The sequence below is a fragment of the Triticum dicoccoides genome, chromosome 7B (genome assembly GCF_002162155.2).
Source record: "Triticum dicoccoides isolate Atlit2015 ecotype Zavitan chromosome 7B, WEW_v2.0, whole genome shotgun sequence".
Lineage (NCBI taxonomy): Eukaryota > Viridiplantae > Streptophyta > Magnoliopsida > Poales > Poaceae > Triticum > Triticum dicoccoides.
In genome coordinates, this window is record NC_041393.1 from 81,781,833 (window position 1) to 81,801,827 (window position 19,995).

The 19,995-nt window shown below is 46.3% G+C and overlaps 1 protein-coding gene and 1 pseudogene across 1 annotated transcript; both read left to right on the forward strand.

Annotated features, from left to right (window-relative positions):
* Positions 1–1,828: 1,828 nt before the first annotated feature.
* On the forward strand, positions 1,829–3,560 carry LOC119335326 (F-box protein At5g07610-like). Its single transcript, XM_037607460.1, has 2 exons — positions 1,829–2,093; positions 2,177–3,560. The coding sequence occupies exons 1-2, from the start codon at positions 1,926–1,928 to the stop codon at positions 2,825–2,827; spliced, it is 819 nt and encodes a 272-aa protein (XP_037463357.1). The 5' UTR covers positions 1,829–1,925; the 3' UTR covers positions 2,828–3,560.
* A 1,750-nt stretch (positions 3,561–5,310) lies between these two features.
* Positions 5,311–7,580, forward strand: LOC119335304 (annotated as a pseudogene).
* Positions 7,581–19,995: the final 12,415 nt, after the last annotated feature.

Sequence of the window (19,995 nt, forward strand, 5' to 3'; positions counted from 1 at the left end):
TATGATTCAAATTGAGCTGCTGCGACTAAATGATCTGAGACAATAGCATATGTGTGCAGCTGTACCTGTAAATAATGGAGGATATTCCCTTCACTGGAAGAACGTGTATGTTGTTGCTTTGATCTTTCATGTGCCGGTTCTCCTAATGAAATGGTGCTGGGAGATGTGTATCTAAAATTGTCGATGAGTTCTCATTTTGCAAAATAATCCTTCTCTTATTTTGCAAAATAGTCATCGCTATGTCTCTATAGTCTATATCAGGAAAATTGCCAGCTACTGGATACTGATGCTACCAATTGAGTCTGGCACTAGCAGTGCATGTATATAGTGCACCTGAGCAATTACGAGCTGGGAAGATTTTGCATATGGTTAGTGGTTTCATGAAGTACATGATCCAGATGAGAGAATCAAACTACTACTGGAGCTGAAAGAAAAGACAGCTTCTAGTTCATGATTATCAGAAGGGCAGAGCTATCAAGCAGAGTTCCAATAGCACATAATCTGAGAATCCTATAACCATGATCTACCAACGTATGCGGTCCACCTATTTTCCTGACACACAACCGATCACCCTCAGCTCTCCGATTCAGGCGAATTTGGCCTCTCACTTGCGTGACCCAATACCACGTAAATTGATCCCTCATAACAGTCAAATGGGTCGACACTAGTTCTAATATCGCATGGCATGGGGCAACATGACTTGACTTACTATTGTAGCCATATCGGTCCCCATAAGTGTAGATTTCGTCCCTCTTCTTTTTCATGGTGTGAATTGCCCTCCTCCATCTATCATCACCGTCACCATCTACAATCTCTATTATTAAAGCGGAGTTAAGGATGCATTCGTACGTCCAACTCCCCCTTCCGTTACCTACACTTGGCCATGGGCAGCCCGGCTTGGACGACCCGACCTGTCCCGGCCTGATCCGACCTCCATGGGTTGGGCCTGGGCCTAGATTTTGAGCCTGATGGTCAAGCTGGGCCGGGCTCAGGCCCAACGTATTTGCAGTTTAACAAAGACGCCTGACCCAAGGCCCGATAGGCTCTTTGCATGATGGACTGGGCTTGGGCCTGATTTTTAGGCCCGACGGCCTTCTTGGGCCAGGCTCGGGCCTAGGGTTTCTGCGTCGGGCTTTAGTAGGCCGGATCGGCCCGACGGATGGCCAGGTATACCTTGACCCCTCATTCCGACACCCTACGTTAACCCAATCGAATCAAATTAAATATACCAAAACCTCAACTAAATAAATAATAAATCTTGTCTTCCCTTACTCATACCCAAATTAAATCAAATCTTTCCAAAACCTCAACAAAATTATTATTTTTGTATTTCCTACTCATGCTCAAATCAAATCTTATCAAAATCTAGAATATGATGGGTGTAATATTTATGTCGGACACGACTGACGTTGAACTAGTAGAATGTGCATGCCCCGTTGCAATGCACGGACAATTAGCTAGTATCATGTACAATTACGCCACGTCATTGATTGACTCCTTTCACTTGTAGGACCTCAGAGAGATTAAAATTTTAGTTTGGTATCAAGGGGACGTCGTGATCGGAATATATTACGCTCAAAGGCGGCTCAAGAATTGAAGAGTTTGTGGCTTTCATGACTCTGTTTTGATCATCCGAGTTTGCCAACAACATAACATGATATTCGTAAATAGCATCTTTTTTTTACCTCTTCTTTTTTAGGGATTTGTAAGCATCTGCCCAAATAAGAGTCTCCATATGACGGGCTCAATTGGGCCGACCAAAGCAAGTCCACGACTCTTTCTTCTCACAATCGAGCCCAGAAAAAAAAACAAGCAGTGAGGACACAAGTCCAACGCCGCCGCCGCTCCTTTGCTCCATTCCCCTTGCCAAACCCTCGCTCCACCAGACGACCTGCCGGCAACCACGCTCGACGAGCCGACCCGCAATGCCTCCAGGGGGAGGAGGAGGAGCAACGGGCGAACAAAGATTCGGGGAGCAGGACCTCCCACCGGCGACTGGCCACGGGTGCCGCGACGAGGGGCCCCCATCCCGTTCGCCGTCGCCGCTGACGCCGTTGCTGCCTGGCCTGGCCGTCACCCCCGTCGCCTCTGAGGTTCGTTCCTCGCCTCTTGTATTCTTTGATCCGTGAAATCGATCCGTGACCTAAATGAAATGTCTTTACCACATCTTTATTAGAACAAGAAGATCAGGCGGGAGGATGGGCAGCAGGGCGAGGAGGAGACCCCGGCGAGCTTCCCGGAGGACGTTCTCATCGAGATCCTGTCGCGGGTGCCCTACATCTCGCTCTTCCACTTCAAGTGCGTGTCCAAACAATGGTTCGCCCTCTGCTCTGCCCCCGACGTCCGCAAGAGGTCGCCGCAGACCTTGTCTGGCTTCTTCCACTTCAATCTCGGGTGGCGTTTCCACAATTTGTCCGGGAAAGATCCTCCCATCTTCGACTCCAATCTCCGTTTCTTACGCGGCAGCTACAAATTTTTCAGTATCCAACAATGCAGCACCAGCCTTCTCCTTTGCAAATGTTGGAAATCGTGCTATCCTAGGCAACGCAGTTGGAATTTCGTCCCGAATCCAAAGCCCGGGCAATGTTTCAAATGGCCCGAGGCTAAGGAGTTTGATTATGTTGTCTGCAATCCTGCTACTCAGCAGTGGACTGTGTTGCCTCCTATAAAATTGCCTGACGACCTTTCACGTTTCAGCCTAGACAAATACTTCTTGAGCTTTGACCCGGTCACCCCGTCCCGCTTTGTGGTGTTTGTGCCCCTGGACACATATTATGAATATGGCCTGTCCGCGGCCATGATCTACTCATCGGAAACTGGAGGGTGAACTTCCATGCAGAGTCAGCACAATGATAGCAGTGCATATTGGGTTAGTGATTCAGAAAGCACCTTCCTAAATGGCATTATGCATTTCCCTACTTGATCTTCGTCAATAGTCACAGTGGACATGAAAAGGAATGCTTGGGGGGAAATTGAAATGCCACCTGGCATGCCAAACAACTATGGCGGTGCTTCCATTGGGCAGTCACAGGGACGCCTGCATGTTTGGGAACAGAATCAAGATGGTTGCCAACTCTCTATTTGGGTTCTTGAGAATTATGATAGTGGACAGTGGACCCTAAAGTGTACCATTAACTGCTTTGAACTGTTTGGAAGGGATTGTTGCAAAAACGATGAGTACTACTCGATGTTTGCAATTCATCCAGAATGTGATTTGATTTTCCTTACTGACAATAAGAAGGCATTGTCATATGATATGGATAATCAGGAAGTGCATGCTATCTGTGCCACTGGAGATTTCTTGGAAGGTCTACCTTACACTCCGTCTTTTGCGGAATGGACATCAGATGGTCACTAAAGGCTTGCAATACTTGGCATGGCTCTAGTGTCTTAGTAAACATCAGTTGTCGGGTATATCCCAATTCTTGAAGATGTGTGTTGGATTAGTCTTGCGTAGCCATGAAGAATTTGTAACTGCCCTATTTGCTTTCATGTAATAATTGTTGATGTCACTCTTTTAGCTTCTCGTATGGGGACAAATGTGAGACAAATATATTATCTATGTTTGAAATGTTTATTTTCCTGTAACTATATCTTCAATATGCAACTTTCTATCCACCAATCTTAAATATTGAGTTTCCCTGTTTTTATACATTTGGAAGATTTATCTGTTATCTCCTTCTGGTTTGGCTTTTCAATGTGTGTTACAACATATACAATGGGTATAAAGAAGGCTTAGTTTCCTTTCAAGTATGAAACTTGCATGGTCTTCGATTGATGATATCAAACAATGTGCAGCTTTACAAACCTAGTAGAGAACTTAGTTAACTAAGTCGGTATGTTTGTAGTTAATACCAGGTTAGTACCCTTCAAATTTGTAGCTTATGATTCTAACTCATGCACCTCTAGTGTTTTTTTTAATTCTTGTTTGGATTGAGCTTTATCCATAAACCATTTTTTTTTCTGTTCCTTACTCTGGTTAGACTGTTGTATTTGGATTCTCTGGATCAACAATGGCGGGTTGAGAAGCTTGACAGTGATGGATGTCTTTGAAGCCCCAAGCTAGACAGTCGTGGTTAGTACGGCGTCAGAGTAAACCAAATCGATTCTGGTGAATAATTCTCAAGATAACCTGCTAACCAGAAGTTATGTGATCAATTTTAGGCAGGTGATGGGCCGGTAATCATTAGCTGTCTCAGGTGAGGCATTTTGTTTTTGTATCAAAGTAGCCCGTATTAACTGGTGCTCTCGAGATTTAGTTCACTAGTGCAAAACTTTGAGCAAAGGCGATAGAAGTCCTCATTGACAGTGCCCCAACATGTTTTCGTGGCTAACAATATCTGGCAAGCGAAGACGGAGCCTAACTAGAAAGTTTTTACTTGGCTCATCCTCCATATATAAGAGGGCTTTGATGGCAGACGGCCTGGCAGCGCGAGGTTGGCCCCATGATCAAGCTTGCAAGCTTTGCGACATGGATTCCGAGACAAATGATCACATTTGCACGAGGCTGCCTCTTCTCTCGGTGTTAAGGGATTGACGGATTGTCGCTGACTGGAAGGACCTCCGAGTAGGGTGAACCTCAGGGGTCGTTTGGAGCACAGGACTTGTGGATGAATTTGAAGGTTAGGAGTTCCATAGAAGAGTTCCTTTGGCGCCCTTGGGGATGGAAAAGGAGATTCCGGAGTATTGGCTTGGTATCCTTCAGGTTTCAAAAGAAAAAGAAAACCATTTGCTTGAGAGTTTGCTGTGGAGGTTTGTCTTCGCTGAGGCAGCAGGTAGCCGCCTGCATCCAACAAAAACGTGTGGGTATGCAGCTTGGACTGAGGCAGCAGGTTTGTTGGTGCAGCTTGTGCGTGCATTGCTACCGACGGTCACATGCTTTGCCTGATGGCCTCACGTATTTGGTCGTCGTTCACATCCTTTGTCTGTTCCGTCTGTGAATGCCGCATGGGCGCGCACCGTTGCCAGCCGGTGCCAATGTGGCAAAATGAGAGACATGAGCTAGTACAATCCAGACCAGCTTCGTCCGTTGGTTCCAATCAAAGTATGGCTGCACAGCACGGCTAGGCGACGGAGAAGAAGAAGCTAGCGTAGGGCTAATTTGCGCGTCACGAGGAGCTCAGTGGCTAGCCTCTGACAGAAGAACACTCGGCGGTCACGCATACCAAGGATCAATGATGTGGCCACTTTATATCTGCCTGCCTTCACGCACGCATGTACTATAACCATCAAGCAGTAGTGGCCCCTTCTTCCAGCTCTTCTTGGCTGCTAAGGTGACAGACACTCTGTGGAAAATAGATACACCTTGCAATGAAAATGGCGAGAGCCCTGTTCGTCGCCGTCCTCGCCTCGTGGTTTCTGGCGCTCGGCCTGTCCGGCCGCGCCGATGCGGCAGCGGAGAGGAAGACCGTCAGTGTGTACGAGCTCAACAAGGGGGATTTCTCCATCAAGGTCACCAACTGGGGCGCCACCCTCATGTCCGTGATTCTCCCCGACTCGAGAGGTAATGATATATACGAATGACACGCTTCTTCCTTCCTTCCAAAAGGTCGTGGTTCTCATCCGTTGCTTCTGCAAGTGATCTGGGATCTCACTCTTCTTCCCTTGCACCGTAGGAAACTTGGGGGATTGTGATCCTGGGCTACGATACGGTCGCTGAATACATGGTAAGATCATGCATAAACGCCTCTTGTTTCTTTTCTTAACACAACTTGGTTTAATTCTTCTTCTTTAGCCGCCGACAAAGTTTGTTTCTGCTTTTGCATCTCGATTGTGCGTACTGTGCATGTGCAGAATGGCACCGCCTACTTCGGAGGGTTGATCGGCCGCGTCGCCAACAGGATCGCCAACGCCCGGTTCACGCTGGACGGGAAGGCCTACCGCCTGGTTCCTAATGATGGCAATAACACGCTGCACGGTAGGTCCAAGAGAATTTTTTCTCTCCTGGTTCCTAAGAGCTGCGACCGATCATCTTTCTGCTATGGTTCTCTAGGTGGTTACCGGGGATTCAACAAGGTCATATGGACGGTAGAGCAGCACGTCGCCGGCAGCGGCTCCCCCTTCATCACTTTCTACTACCATAGCTTCGACGGAGAGCAAGGCAAGGAATAATTTGGAGCCCTTACAATTTTCTGATATTTTCATCGAGAGGAAATTGCATAAATACACAAGTTTTGGGGCTGAGATAACACAGGACCGCAACTCCAGAGGATTTTAACAGAAAACCACAACTCCGGGTCTAACCGGGTACAGAAAAACGCAATTCTGTTATCGTTAGTCAGTTAAGGAGAATTATGACACGTGGGTTCAGTCTTAAATGATCAATCTGGAAGATGCTCAGCCAATTTAGGCCAACCATTTAAAATTTGGACAATTCTTTTGTAAGAATCGGTCAAATTTTGTTAAAGAATCCAAAGTTTAAAAAAATCATCTGAAAAACATGTTAAATGGTCAACATGGGAACTTTTCAGCCAATTTAGCCCAACCATTTGAAATTCGGACAGTTTTGGTAAGATAGAACTGATTAATTCGTGTTTTTACTGATTAGTCCTGGAGTTTTGATTTTCTGTTAAAATCCCCTAGAGTTGGGGTTTGGTGTTACCTCACTCCCTGTAGTTGTGTATTTGTGCAACAGTTTTGCTAAATCTCAGTCGACCGAGACTTCATTAAGTCTCGGTTGATGCTATATCCATGAGATCTTATGCTGCGATCCGTGCAATTTTTTTCTTTCAGTTTTTTCTTTTTTTTACATATATTTGTCACTTTATTGAGACTTGGTTAAACCTCAGTTACATAGCCACACCTTTTGTGCAATTTTCTTTTTCATCAAATTGAGGAGCTCTTCGCTTCTCATTTTATTTCAAAACATAACCGATTTTAATGAAGTAGCTGAACTTGAACAGGGTTTCCAGGCGACGTGGACGTGCACGTGACGTACCAACTCTCGAGCCCGCACGTGTTGAGCGTGCGCATGAACGCGACGGCATGGGGCAAGGCCACCCCGGTGAACCTGGCGCACCATGCCTACTGGAACCTCGGCGGCCACGGTAGCGGCAGCGTCCTCGGCGAGGAGGTCCGCCTCTTCGCGTCCCGATACACGCCCGTGGACGCCGCGCTCATCCCGACGGGCCGCCTGGCGCCCGTGGCCGGCACGCCGTACGACTTTCGCACGCCGGCCGCCGTGGGCTCGCGCATCGGCGGCCTACTCAGCCGCGGCGTCAATGGGTACGACATCAACTATGTTGTGGACGGCGGAGGCCTGCGCCCGGTGGCGGTCGTCCGAGACGGCGCGTCCGGCAGGGTGATGGAGCTGTGGGCGGACCAGCCCGGGCTGCAGTTCTACACGGCCAACGGGCTCAGCGGGGTGAGGGGGAAGGGTGGCAAGGTCTACGGCCACTACGGCGCGCTCTGCCTGGAGACACAGGGGTTCCCCGACGCCGTGAACCGCCCGAGCTTCCCGTCGCAGATCGTCCGGCCGGGGAAGGTGTACAGGCATGACATGGTGTTCAAGTTCTCCTTCTAGAGTAGTAGCTAGTGGTACCCGAGCTCGGTCGTTTGTCAGGCAACACAGTCGCTTTTGTGTTTTGTGTAGTGTCTGAATTTGATCGGTTGAGCTTCAAGGGAGGAATAAAAGCATGTTGCAGGTTCAAGCCTTTTTTTTAATTGATTAGAGAGTTTTTTTTATATTTTTTATTGATTGAAGAGTAAAATGCACTATGGGTCACTCTTTCAAAAAAAAATTAAAATATACTTAAAAAACTGCACTATGTGTCACTCCGGCATGCAACATCGTCACTGCTTCAGCAACCACGGCATGATTGCAAGCCGGAGGGAACCGCGTGACGATGAGGACCACCTCTGCTGCAATTCCCCATTGTCGCAGCACCGCCGGTGCTGCAAGCGACGTTTGTGATGGTGCGGCCATCAACGCCCTTTACGCAGTGCCGTTGTGCTGCAATGAAGCAGCGAGGTGCGACAAGAAGCTGCGGTTGTGGGTGACTGATAGACTATTCCTTGGATCACAACTTTCCTAGTCCAAGTCGATTTGTAATACCTAGTCTAAATTGGTTTGTACCAATATATATAGACATGTACCTGGTACTAAACATAATACAAGCAATAGTTTTATTCATCTATCATGGTTTCGATCCTAGAGTTTAGGGTATGGCTCCACCCACCCACCACCGTTGTCGCCGCCCGGCTACTTCGAGCTCTGGGCGCCGTCTCCATCAGTGCCTCACATGCCAACTCCTGCCGCCATGCCGCCCCCGACGCCATCCGTGCAGCCACCTCCAGGCTGGCACCCCAGTCACAACTACCGCGGCAAAAACCCCATCTATAGGCCGCCCTCGATGCGCTCGGCGCCTCCTTCGACACCGCCACCTTCAAACCCTGCGCCGGCTCCGAGTGCTCCAGCGACGGCTCCATCCTGGCGTCCTCCGCATGATCCATGGACCGGGCTTGTCCAGGCATGGCCTATGCCCTGGTCTGCCCCGTCCCCCCTTGGCGCTCCACCTACCTACACCGGTGCTTGGCAACCCGGCCTTCGTCCGCATACTGGTGCCCCTGGGTTGCTTACCGCTCTATAGCCGGCGAACACATCCGCTCCATCATATGCTCCTTACGGTGCTCCCTCGCCCTCTCCTGCTGACGGAAGTCTCTACTGCATGCCCTCGTTGGCTCTCCAGCCTTCACCGGCATATCAGCCGGCGCTGCTACCCACACCAACCTCACCCGCACCGCCGAGCTGGGATCAAGCCGCCTTTCTCCAGGCCATGAACAACTTTGCTGCCCAAGGAAAGTCAGGTACTAATTGGATTTTTGATTCTGGTGCCTCTAGTCATATGTCTGCATCAAGTAAATTCATTTCTTCTTGCACTCCTTCTCTATTTCGTTCCATTACTCTTGGTGATGGTTCATCTATTCCCATAAACTGTGTAGGCCAGGCTCAACTTCCCTCTCCCACTAAACCACTTCTTCTTCAAGACGTTCTTGTTGCACCCGCTCTTATTAAAAACCTGTCGCCAATTTACTCGCACAATCTAGTTTCTGTTGAGTTTGACCCTTTTGGTTTGTCTGTAAAGGACTACCAGACCAAGGCCGAGATCACCCACTTTAATAGCTCCGGTGAACTCTACTCTCTTCATGGTGTCCATGCCGCCGCTCCTCCTACATCCATGGTGGCCTTCGTCGACCTTTGGCATCATCGTCTAGGTCATCCCAACCCTGTTGTTTTAGCATCTATGCTTAGTGAGTTTTCCATACCATATAATCCTGATTCCCACAATTCTTCATTTTACGAGTCTTGTCAGTTAGGCAAACATGTGCGTCTTTCCTTTAGCTCCTCTAGCTCTTCTTGTACTTATCCTTTTGAATTAATACATTGTGATTTATGGACATCACCCATTGCAAGTGTTTCTGGTTTTAAATACTATCTTGTCATGCTAGGCGATTTTACTCACTTTGTATGGACCTTTCCTCTCCGCAACAAGTCCGATGTTTACCCTCTTTTTCTACATTTTCAGCGTTATGTTTCTGTCCACTTCTTCCTTCCTATTCGTTTCATTCAGTGTGACAACGGCCATGAGTTTGACAACATTCAAAATCGCACCTTCTTTTTAAAACATGGCATCCTTCTTCGTTTCTCTTGTCCCTACACTTCTCCTCAAAATGGTAAAGCCGAGCGTTCTCTTCGCACCATCAATGACATTGTTCGTACACTTCTCGTTCAGTCCTCCATGCCATCAAAATTCTGGGTAGAAGCACTCCACAGGGCCACCTTTCTTCTCAATATTCGCCCCTCCAAAAACAATCCAAATATCACTCCCTATTACTCTTTTTCCTTTGCCATCCCAATTACTCCGAGGTCCGTGTTTTTGGCTGTCTTTGCTTTCCAAATGCCTATGCCACCTCTAAAAACAAACTTTCTGCACGATCTATCCCATGTGTCCTTGGTTTTTCCGACGAACACAAAGGTTACCATTGTCTTGACTTACACACTGGATGGATACACGTGTCTCACCACGTTACATTCGCCGAACATATTTTTCCTTTTGCTCAATGCACCAACACACCATCAATCATTCCTACCTCCGCCGCCACCTCTTCTCCCCGTCCATTCCACCTCTACACTCCTATCACAGTAGCCCAACCTGCCGCACCTATTGTCCCGGCAGCACCACCCAACCCACCATCAAACACCCCGACACCACCCAACGCGCAACCAAACAACCCGCCACCACCCAACCCGCAAACCGCACATCCCAACACCCAACCCGCAACCACACATCCCAACACCACCCACCCCGCCACCACCCCACCCACCATCTGCATCTTCTCCTACACCAGAAACCCAGTTTCCAGCCTACCAGCTAAAGCTGTTCCTACCGTCGCCCCTGTCAATGATCATGGCATGCGTACTCACGCCAAATTAGGTTTTCATCAGCCCACAGATCTCCTTAACCTACATGCTAACACACCTCTCTCTTCCATTCCCAGAACTTACAAAACTGCTCTTCTTGATCCGAATTGGGCTGCTGCCATGCAAGAAGAATACGGTGCTTTAACTAAAAACAATACTTGGCAGTTAGTTCCTCGCCCTTCCAATACAAATATCGTTTCTGGCAGATGGGTCTTTCGCCAAAATTTCCATTCTGACGGGAGCCTCTCCCGCTATAAAGCCCGCTGGGTCTGTCGCGGTTACTCTCAACAACATGGCATTGATTATGATGAAAATTTCTCTCCTGTTGTCAAGCCCAGCACCATTTGTACCGTCCTTGGCATCGTTGTTTCCTCTGCATGGCCCATCCATAAACTAGATGTAAAAAATGCTTTCCTCCATGGTTCTCTTCAAGAGACCGTCTATTGTCAGCAACCTCTTGGTTTTGAAAATCCTTCCTATCCAAATCATGTTTTTATTCTCCAGAAATCTCTTTATGGTCTCAAACAAGCTCCACGAGCCTAGTTCCAACGTTTCTCTTCTTTCATCCAAACGATAGGTTTCACTTCTTCACTTTTTGACACTTCTCTCTTTGTGTACCACCACAATTCTAAAACTGCCTACCTCATTCTTTATGTAGATGACATCATTCTCTCCACATCTTTTCAAACCTTTTTAGATCACATTTTTACCCTTCTTCGTTCTGAATTCTATGATTGATCTTGGTACTCTTCATAACTTTTTGGGCATTGCGGTTCTTCGTGATTCTTTTGGCCTTTTTTTTCCAACGTCAGTATACTCTTGATCTTCTTAATCGTGCTGGTATGCTTGACTGCCAGTCCTCTCGCTCCCCTGTTGATACCAATTTCAAACTATTAGCTGATGGTGAACCTTTCCATGATCCTACTTTGTACCATAGTCTAACCGGGGCTCTTCAATATCTCACTATCACTCGTCCTGAAATTTCCTTTGCTATTCAACAAGCATGTCTCCATATGCATGATCCACGGCTTCCACATTTTAATCATGTCAAACATGTTCTTAGGTATTTGAAAGGTACTCTTGATCATGGTCTTCACATCAATAAGTCCACTCCTCATTCTCTCACCACATACTCTGATGCAGACTGGGCTGGTTGTCCAAACACTCGACGATCCACATCCGGTTTTTGTGTTTTTCTTGGTAACAATTTGATTTATTGTTCCTTAAAAAGACAGGTTACAGTCTCTCGCTCGTCCGCTGAAGCTGAGTACCATGTTGTGGCACATGTTGTCGTTGATACTATTTGGGTTCATCAGTTGCTCTCAGAACTACACCGAGCGATTGAGCAGGCTACTATTGTATATTGTGATAATATTTCAGCTGTTTACATGTCTGGGAATCTTGTTCAGCATCTCCGAACCAAACACATTGAGATTGATATTCATTTTGTTTGAGAGAAGGTGGCTCTTGGACAAGTTCGGGTGCTCCATGTTCCCACTACGGCTCAATTGCTGACATCTTCACCAAAGGACTTGCTACTAAGCCATTTCAAGACATACGTTCCAGTCTCAACATCATCGAGCCTCCCGTTGATACTGCAGGGGGATGTTAGACTATTCCTTGGATCACAAGTTTCCTAGTCCAAGTCGGTTTGTAATACCTAGTCTAAGTTGGTTTGTACCAATATATAGCCATGTACCCTGTACTAAACATAATACAAGCAATAGTTTTGTTCATCTATTAGTGACGACCGGCGAGCCTGGCGGGGCGATGGTGTGTGGGAGAGGAAGGACGAAGCATTGAGCGGGCGTTGCATTTTGGAAGAACAATGGGAGGGCAGTGTGAAGGAAATATGCCCTAGAGGCAATAATAAAGTTATTATTTATTTCCTTATTTCATGATAAATGTTTATTATTCATGCTAGAATTGTATTAACCGGAAACTTAGTACATGTGTGAATACATAGACAAAACATATTGTCCCTAGTATGCCTCTAATTGACTAGCTCGTTAATCAAAGATGGTTATGTTTCCTAACCATAGACATGTGTTGTCATTTGATGAACGGGGTCACATCATTAGGAGAATTATGTGATGGACATGACCCATCCGTTAGCTTAGCATTATGATCGTCAGAGTTTCATTGCTACTGCTTTCTTCATGACTTATACAAGTTCCTCAGACTATGAGATTATGCAACTCCCGAATACCGGAGGAACACTTTGTGTGCTACCAAACGTCACAATGTAAATGGGTGACTATAAAGGTGCTCTACAGGTGTCTCCGAAGGTGTTTGTTGGGTTGGCATAGATCGATATTAGGATTTGTCACTTCGTGTTTCAGAGAGGTATCTCTAGGCCCTCTCGGTAATACTTATCACTATAAGCCTTGCAAGCATTGTGACAATAAGTTAATTACGGGATGAAGTGTTACGAAACGAGTAAAGAGACTTGCTGGTAACGATATTGAACTAGGTATGATGATACCGACGATCGAATCTCGGGCAAGTAACATACCGATGACAAAAGGAACAACATATGTTGTTATGTGGTTTGACCGATAAAGATCTTCGTAGAATATGTAGGAACCAATATGAGCATCCAGGTTCCCCTATTGGTTATTGACCGGAGATGAGTCTCGGTCATGTCTACATATTTGTCGAACCCGTAGGGTCCGCACGCTTAACGTTCGATGATGATTGGTATTATGAGTTTATGTGATTTGATGTACCGAAGGTTGTTCGGAGTCCCGGATGTGATCACGGACATGATGAGGAGTCTCGAAATGGTCGAGACATAAAGATTGATATATTGGACGGCTATGTTCGGACACCGGAAGTGTTCCAGAGAAGTTTTGGATAAAACCGGAGTACCGGGGGTTACCGGAACCCCCCGGGAAACTATTGGGCCTCATGGGCCTTAGTGGAGAAGAGAGAGGGCCGGCCAAGAGCACCCCCCTTGCCCTAGTCTGAATTGGACAAGGGGAGGGGGCGGCGCCCCCTCCTTCCTTCTCTCCTCCTCCTCCTCCCCCTTCTCCTTGTTGGAATAGGAAGGATAGGGGGGGGGGGGCGAAACCTACTTGGAGTAGGATTGCCCCCCCCCCCTTAGCACGCCTCCTCCCCTGGTCGGCCTCCTCCTCCCTCCCTCCTTTATATACGGGGGAGGGGGGCACCCCATAGACACACAAGTTGATCAATTTGATCTTTTAGCCGTGTGCGATGCCCCCATCCACAGATTTCCACCTCGGTCATATCGTCGTAGTGCTTAGGCGAAGCCCTGCGCCGGTAACTTCATCATCACCGTCACCAGGCCATCGCGCTGACAGAACTCTCCCTCGGTCTCAGCTGGATCTAGAGTTCGAGGGACGTCACCGAGCTGAACGTGTGCAGATCGTAGAGGTGCCATGCTTTCGGTACTTGATCGGTTGGATCGTGAAGACGTTCGACTACATCAACCGCGTTACATAACGCATCCACTTTCGGTCTATGAGGGTACATGGACACACTCTCCCCCATTGCTATGCATCACCTAGATAGATCTTGTGTGATCATAGGAATTTTTTTGAAATTACTGCGTTCCCCAACAGTGGCAGCCGAGCCACCTCTATACGTAGATGTTATATGCACGAGTAGAACACAAAAAGTTGAGGGCAATAATAGTCATACTGCTTACCAGCATGTCATACTTTGATTCGGCAGTATTGTTGGATGAAGCGGCACAGACCGACATTACATGACCGCGTTCATGAGACTAGTTCTACCGACGTGCTTATGCACATAGGTGGCTGGCGGGTGTCTATTTCTTCAACTTTAGTTGAATCGAGTGTGGCTAAGCCCGGTCCTTGTTGATGGTTAAAACAACACACTTGACAAAAAATCATTGTGGTCTTGATGCGTAGGTAAGAACGGTTCTTACTAGAAGCCCGTAGCAGCCACGTAAAACTTGCAACAACAAAGTACAGGACGTCTAACTTGTTTTTGCAGGGCTTGCTGTGATGTGATATGGTCAAGCATGATGTGATATAAATTGTTGTATGAGATGATCATGTTTTGTAACAAAGTTATCGGCAACTGGCAGGAGCCATATGGTTGTTGCTTTATTGTATGCAATGCAATCGCCATGTAATTGTTTTACTTTATCACTAAGCGGTAGAGATAGTCATAGTAACAATTGTTGGCGAGACGACAACGGTGCTACGATGAAGATCAAGGTGTCTGATGACCCACAAGTATAAGGGATCTATCGTAGTCCTTTCGATAAGAGTGTCGAACCCAAGGAGGAGCAGAAGGAAATGACAAGCGGTTTTCAGTAAGGGTTTCTCTGCAAGCACTGAAATTGTAGGTAACAGATAGTTTTGTGATAAGATAATTTGTAATGGGTAACAAGCAATGAAAGTAAATAAAGTGCAGCAAGGTGGCCCAATCCTTTTTGTAGCAAAGGACAAGCCTGGACAATTTCTTCTAATGAGAAAAGCGCTCCCGAGGACACATGGGAATTATCGTCAAGCTAGTTTTCATCACGCTCATATGATTCATGTTCGGTACTTTGATAATTTGATATGTGGGTGGACCGGTGCTTGGGTACTGCCCTTACTTGGACAAGCATCCCACTTATGATTAACCCCTATTGCAAGCATCCACAACTACAAAAGAAGTATTAAGGTAAACCTAACCACAACATTAGACATATGGATCCAAATCAGCCCCTTACACTACTAGGGAAAATCCTAGCAGTAGCGCGGGTTTTGTGCTCACTAGTAGCGCGGGTGGGCGCGCTACTAATAAGGCGCTACAGCTATTGCTTAGCAGTAACGCGTGCCTGCATGCGCTACTGCTAGGACAAATAGCTGCAGCGTTTGTTCACTCCCACGCTACTGCTAATGTAACTAGTGGCAGCGTGTTTTCTGTCCATCACTACTAGTATTCTTTTTTTATTTTTTTATTTTTAGTGTATTTATGCGCCATCGTACAAATATTGGTACAATACCAGTTATGAGGTTTACATCATTATGTCCATAACAGTGTGTCAAATGAAGGTGTATTAGGTTCAAGTGGAGGCAATATGTGGTGCATGTCAAAAGTATACTACTAAACCAAACTTGATCTAGTTTGGACTAGTAGTACTTTCGATATGCACCGCATGTTGCCTCCACTTGAATCTAATCCGCCAGCACAAGCTATTTAATCATCATCATAGTCATAACATCAACATTAGTTATTTAATCATCATAGTCATAGTGTAGCACATCATCATCTTCAAACTCATTCTAGCTAGCTAATCACCACCAACACTAACTGCGGTAGCTATCTAATCACCAGCAACACTAGCTAATAAAAATCATCAGTCATTGCCACCAACACTAGCTAATCACTCCTGCTACTCTCTCTCAGGTAAAATAACATAAAACATGTGTAGCACTCGTTCTTCATCAAGTTGGAGCATGCAGATGAACCTGTCTCCTAATCGTGGGCTGCGCTTCTGATTGCTGTCCCCTAGTACTTCTCTGCGATCGTTCACAATTTTGCTCCAATCTTTCACTGTTAAGCATTCCTTGCTATTAGAAATCCTGAATGCACTAAAGTGCATTATAGGATATCTTGGTCGTAAGCTAACAATTCTCATCTGACCTTTAGTCTTGATCCAATGAGGCACAACATTCAGCGGGAGTCCTTGTTGAAGAACATCGTATAGTAACATACTTAGCAATGAAGTTTAGCTTAAAAAATAATGTATGCGAAAGATGCACTAAGTACAAATAGTAAAAATCTTACCATCTTTCCTAAATAGATGTGACTGTAGTTCAATACGAACACTATTGGTTGCACGTTTTGAGTACTAAGATTTGCAAGTCCAAAAAAAAAAATTGTCTTGACAGTATGAAGATCCTCAAGCCATGAAACATAATGACTTATCTCCTCGCAGTTTACTTTAGCCCCGGGACAGTAGTAGGTCCTGTCTACCAAGTGCTGGACATGTTTGCTTGATTGGAAATAAGCAGTCAATAGAAATTAGTTGTCAACTATTTTTGAATAAACAATATCAAATACATAAATATGGTTGAGAAACTCACATTTTGGTAGAACTGGAGGCGTCTGCACATCGACCCAGATGTCGGTATTACCTTCAATACCATCTTCCGGACGAATATCAAAGGTGATATCCATATCAGGCTCAAATGCATAAGTCTTGCATAATGCTCGCCATGTTTTGCATCCAAAATGGGTGTAGTCGTCTTTGTTGTATAATTTTGCATGGAAAATATAACCATGCTCGGTCTTCAAATAAACTCTCTTTACCTCCATAGTAGTTGTCATAGAACTGAAACCTATCTTATCCAATACAAAAACTCTTGCATGGCAGGGGATACGCTAGTAGAATAGTAAAAAAAATATTATAAGTTGAAGCAAATGAAGCAGATGTCATGCTTAATTACGAAAAAAGACTTGTCGTTGTGACTTACTGTATCCACTTCGAAGTTCTCGTCTAGCTTGATGCTGAAGCGCCTATCATCATCTAGGAAGATTTCGTCGCACAGGCCGCGCTCGTCTTTGCAGTATTTGCAAATACCGAAATCCTTTTTGTCGTCAGACATTACCTATGTTCATAGTGAAAACATTAATTGAAAATCGATCGAAGACAAGTACCAGGATACTCAACACACAAATCCGGGGCACTCGATATTTCCTACATATTCTGGCACAAGTCATGCCAAAATTCACGGAAAAATCCGGCATGACCTTTGCTGAAATAGGACATATCGAGCGCCTGAAATTTGCCGGAACGGAAATGAATCAACACTCCGGCAAAACATAGGCCACTCGGAGGTGTAACCTGCAAACATGACCGGCCACTTGGGCAAGCACATATCCTATTTGAGCAACACAAGATATACCTTTCAAAATATCTTATAGGACTCAAATTAGCATGCATTCAATAAGCAAAAGTAAATCATCTCATGTGTCCGTACATCATTGAATATTATCACTAATACATCCCGAATAGTGTCATACATATAACATCACTAATACAACTAAAACCCTAGCACACGACGGGTATCGGCGCGGGCGGTGGACACCCACAGAGAAGGAACCATCACGGGATCATAGCTCTAGTGAGATCCCTGGAGAACCTGCCAGGTATTGGAGAACCTGTGCTCCAATGCAAACAAGTAACGACGGACGTGCGCGTCCTCCTCACTAACACGTTGACACACCACCTCCGCGGGGTCCTCGAGCCTCTTGACCATCACTGGCCCACGCGACCGCTACCAAAGAAGGTTTGGGTCAACGACAGGCTGGCTCCTCACCAACCTGCGCCCCCCGGTAGGTAGCGCCTCCCAGTACCACCCCGGCAGAGCCCAGTCCCGGACATGGCCCATCTGGTCAAGCAGGTGTCGTCCTCCGCCGACTCGTCGACAAGGATGCGGGATAGGCATCATCCACGTCGATGCGGGAAAAAATGCTTTAACTAAAAAATAGCAACAAGTTCTTACTAACTAGTTCTATTAATTCAATTAGTTCTTACTAAAAATAAACTTACTATAAATAAAAATAAACTAGCACCTAATTAGTACCTGGTTCTTACTAACTAATTAGTACCTAGGAACTACTGCCCTAATTACCATATAAGTATCCATTTTTAACTAGGGTTCGTACTACCTAATTAGATAGGGTTAATACTAATTGTAATTAACTAACTAGCACTAAAAATAGCCTAGGGTTCATACTAATTAGCATTGAATAGCTAGGGTTCATACTAAGCAGAGAAGAGGGAAGGGGAGAGTGCTTACAGAGGGTGGGGAGAGAGATGGGGTCGGGGGAGATGGCGGCACCGAGGCTCGGCGAGGCGGGGTCGGGGGAGATGGCGACGAGGCGGGTCGAGGGAGACGGCGACGGAGAGCGGGGGCAGGGGCTCCGGCAAGGTCGAGGTCGAGGAGGAGGAGGCACAGGCGCGCGATGACGTCGAGGGGCAGACTCCGGTGGAGAGCAAGGGCAGGGCCTCCGGCGAGGGTGAGGGGAGGGGCTCCGGCGGAGGCGACGAGGGGGAGAAGATAGAGTGGGGAATTGGGGGAGGAAGAAGAGGAGAGGGAATCAGGCCGCACGGGGGGTTAGGTGAAAATAGCTTTAACAATAGCGTGGGGAGCGAAAACGCGATGCTGCTAAAATCCGTAGTAGTAGCGTTGTTTCTAGAAGGGCGCTACTACTATACCTAGCACGTCGGGAACGGTGTGGAAAATTATAGTAGTAGCGCGTTCTGCTCCTGCCACGCTACTGCTAAGTGGGTAATAGTAGCGCCCTTTTAGCCTTAGCAGTAGCGCCTCATTTTAACACGCGCTACTGGTAAGATTCTGTGTATAAAGTTTTCCCTAGTAGTGTTACGAAGCAACGCATAAACTAGGGTGTAAGCTTCTGTCACTCTAGCAACCCATCATCTACTTATTACTTCCCAATGCGTTCCTCTAGGCCCAAATAATGGTGAAGTGTCATGTAGTCGATGTTCACATAACACCACTAGAGGAGAGACAACATACATCTCATCAAAATATCGAACGGATACCAAATTCACATGACTACTAATAGCAAGACTTCACCATGTCCCCAGGAACAAACGTAACTACTCACAAAGCATAATCATGTTCATAATCATAAGAGTATTAATATGCATTAAGGATCTGAATATATGATCTTCCACCAAGTAAACCAATTAGCATCAACTACAAGGAGTAATCAACACTACTAGCAACCCACAAGTACCAATTTGTGGTTTTGATACAAGATTGGGTACAAGAGCTGAACTAGGGTTTTGAGAGGAGATGGTGCTGGTGAAGATGTTGATGGAGATTGACCCCCTCCCGATGAGAGGATCATTGGTGATGGTGATGGTGATGATTTCCCCCTCCCGGAGGGAAGTTTCCCCGGCAGAACAGCTCCGCTGGAGCCCTAGATTGGTTCCGCAAAGGTTCTGCCTCATGGCGGCGGAGTTTCGTCTTGTAAGCTTGCTTATGATTTTTTCCAGGGTAAAAGCCTTCATATAGCAGAAGATGGGCACCGGAGGGCCACCAGGGGGCCCAGGAGACAGGGGCGCGCCCAGTAGGGGTGAGCACGCCCCCCACCCTCCTGGCTAGGGTGTGGGCCCCCTCTGGTGTTTTCTTTGCTCAATAATTCTTATTAATTCCAAAAATGACTTCCATGGAGTTTCAGGATTTTTGGAGCTGTGTAGAATAGGTTTCCAATATTTGCTCCTTTTCCAGCCAGAATGCCAGCTGCCGGCATTCCCCCTCTTCATGGTAAACCTTGTAAAATAAGAGAGAATAGTCATAAGTATTGAGACATAATGTGTAATAACAGCCCATAATGCAATAAATATTGATATAAAAGCATGATGCAAAATGGACGTATCAACTCCCCAAAGCTTAGACCTCGCTTGTCCTCAAGCGGAAGCCGAAATCGAAAAATTTGTCCACATGTTTAGAGATAGAGGTGTCGATAAAAAATAAAATACGGACATGAGGGCATCATGATCATTCTTATAACAGCAACATATATAAATTTTGTCATATGATTTCTTATGCTCAAGT

Coding starts and splice junctions, on each gene's coding strand:
- LOC119335326 (XM_037607460.1), top strand. CDS start 1,926: ATGCCTCCAGGGGGAGGAGGAGGAGCAACGGGCGAACAAAGATTCGGG. Junction 2,094..2,176: donor TCACCCCCGTCGCCTCTGAG/GTTCGTTCCTCG, acceptor CATCTTTATTAG/AACAAGAAGATCAGGCGGGA.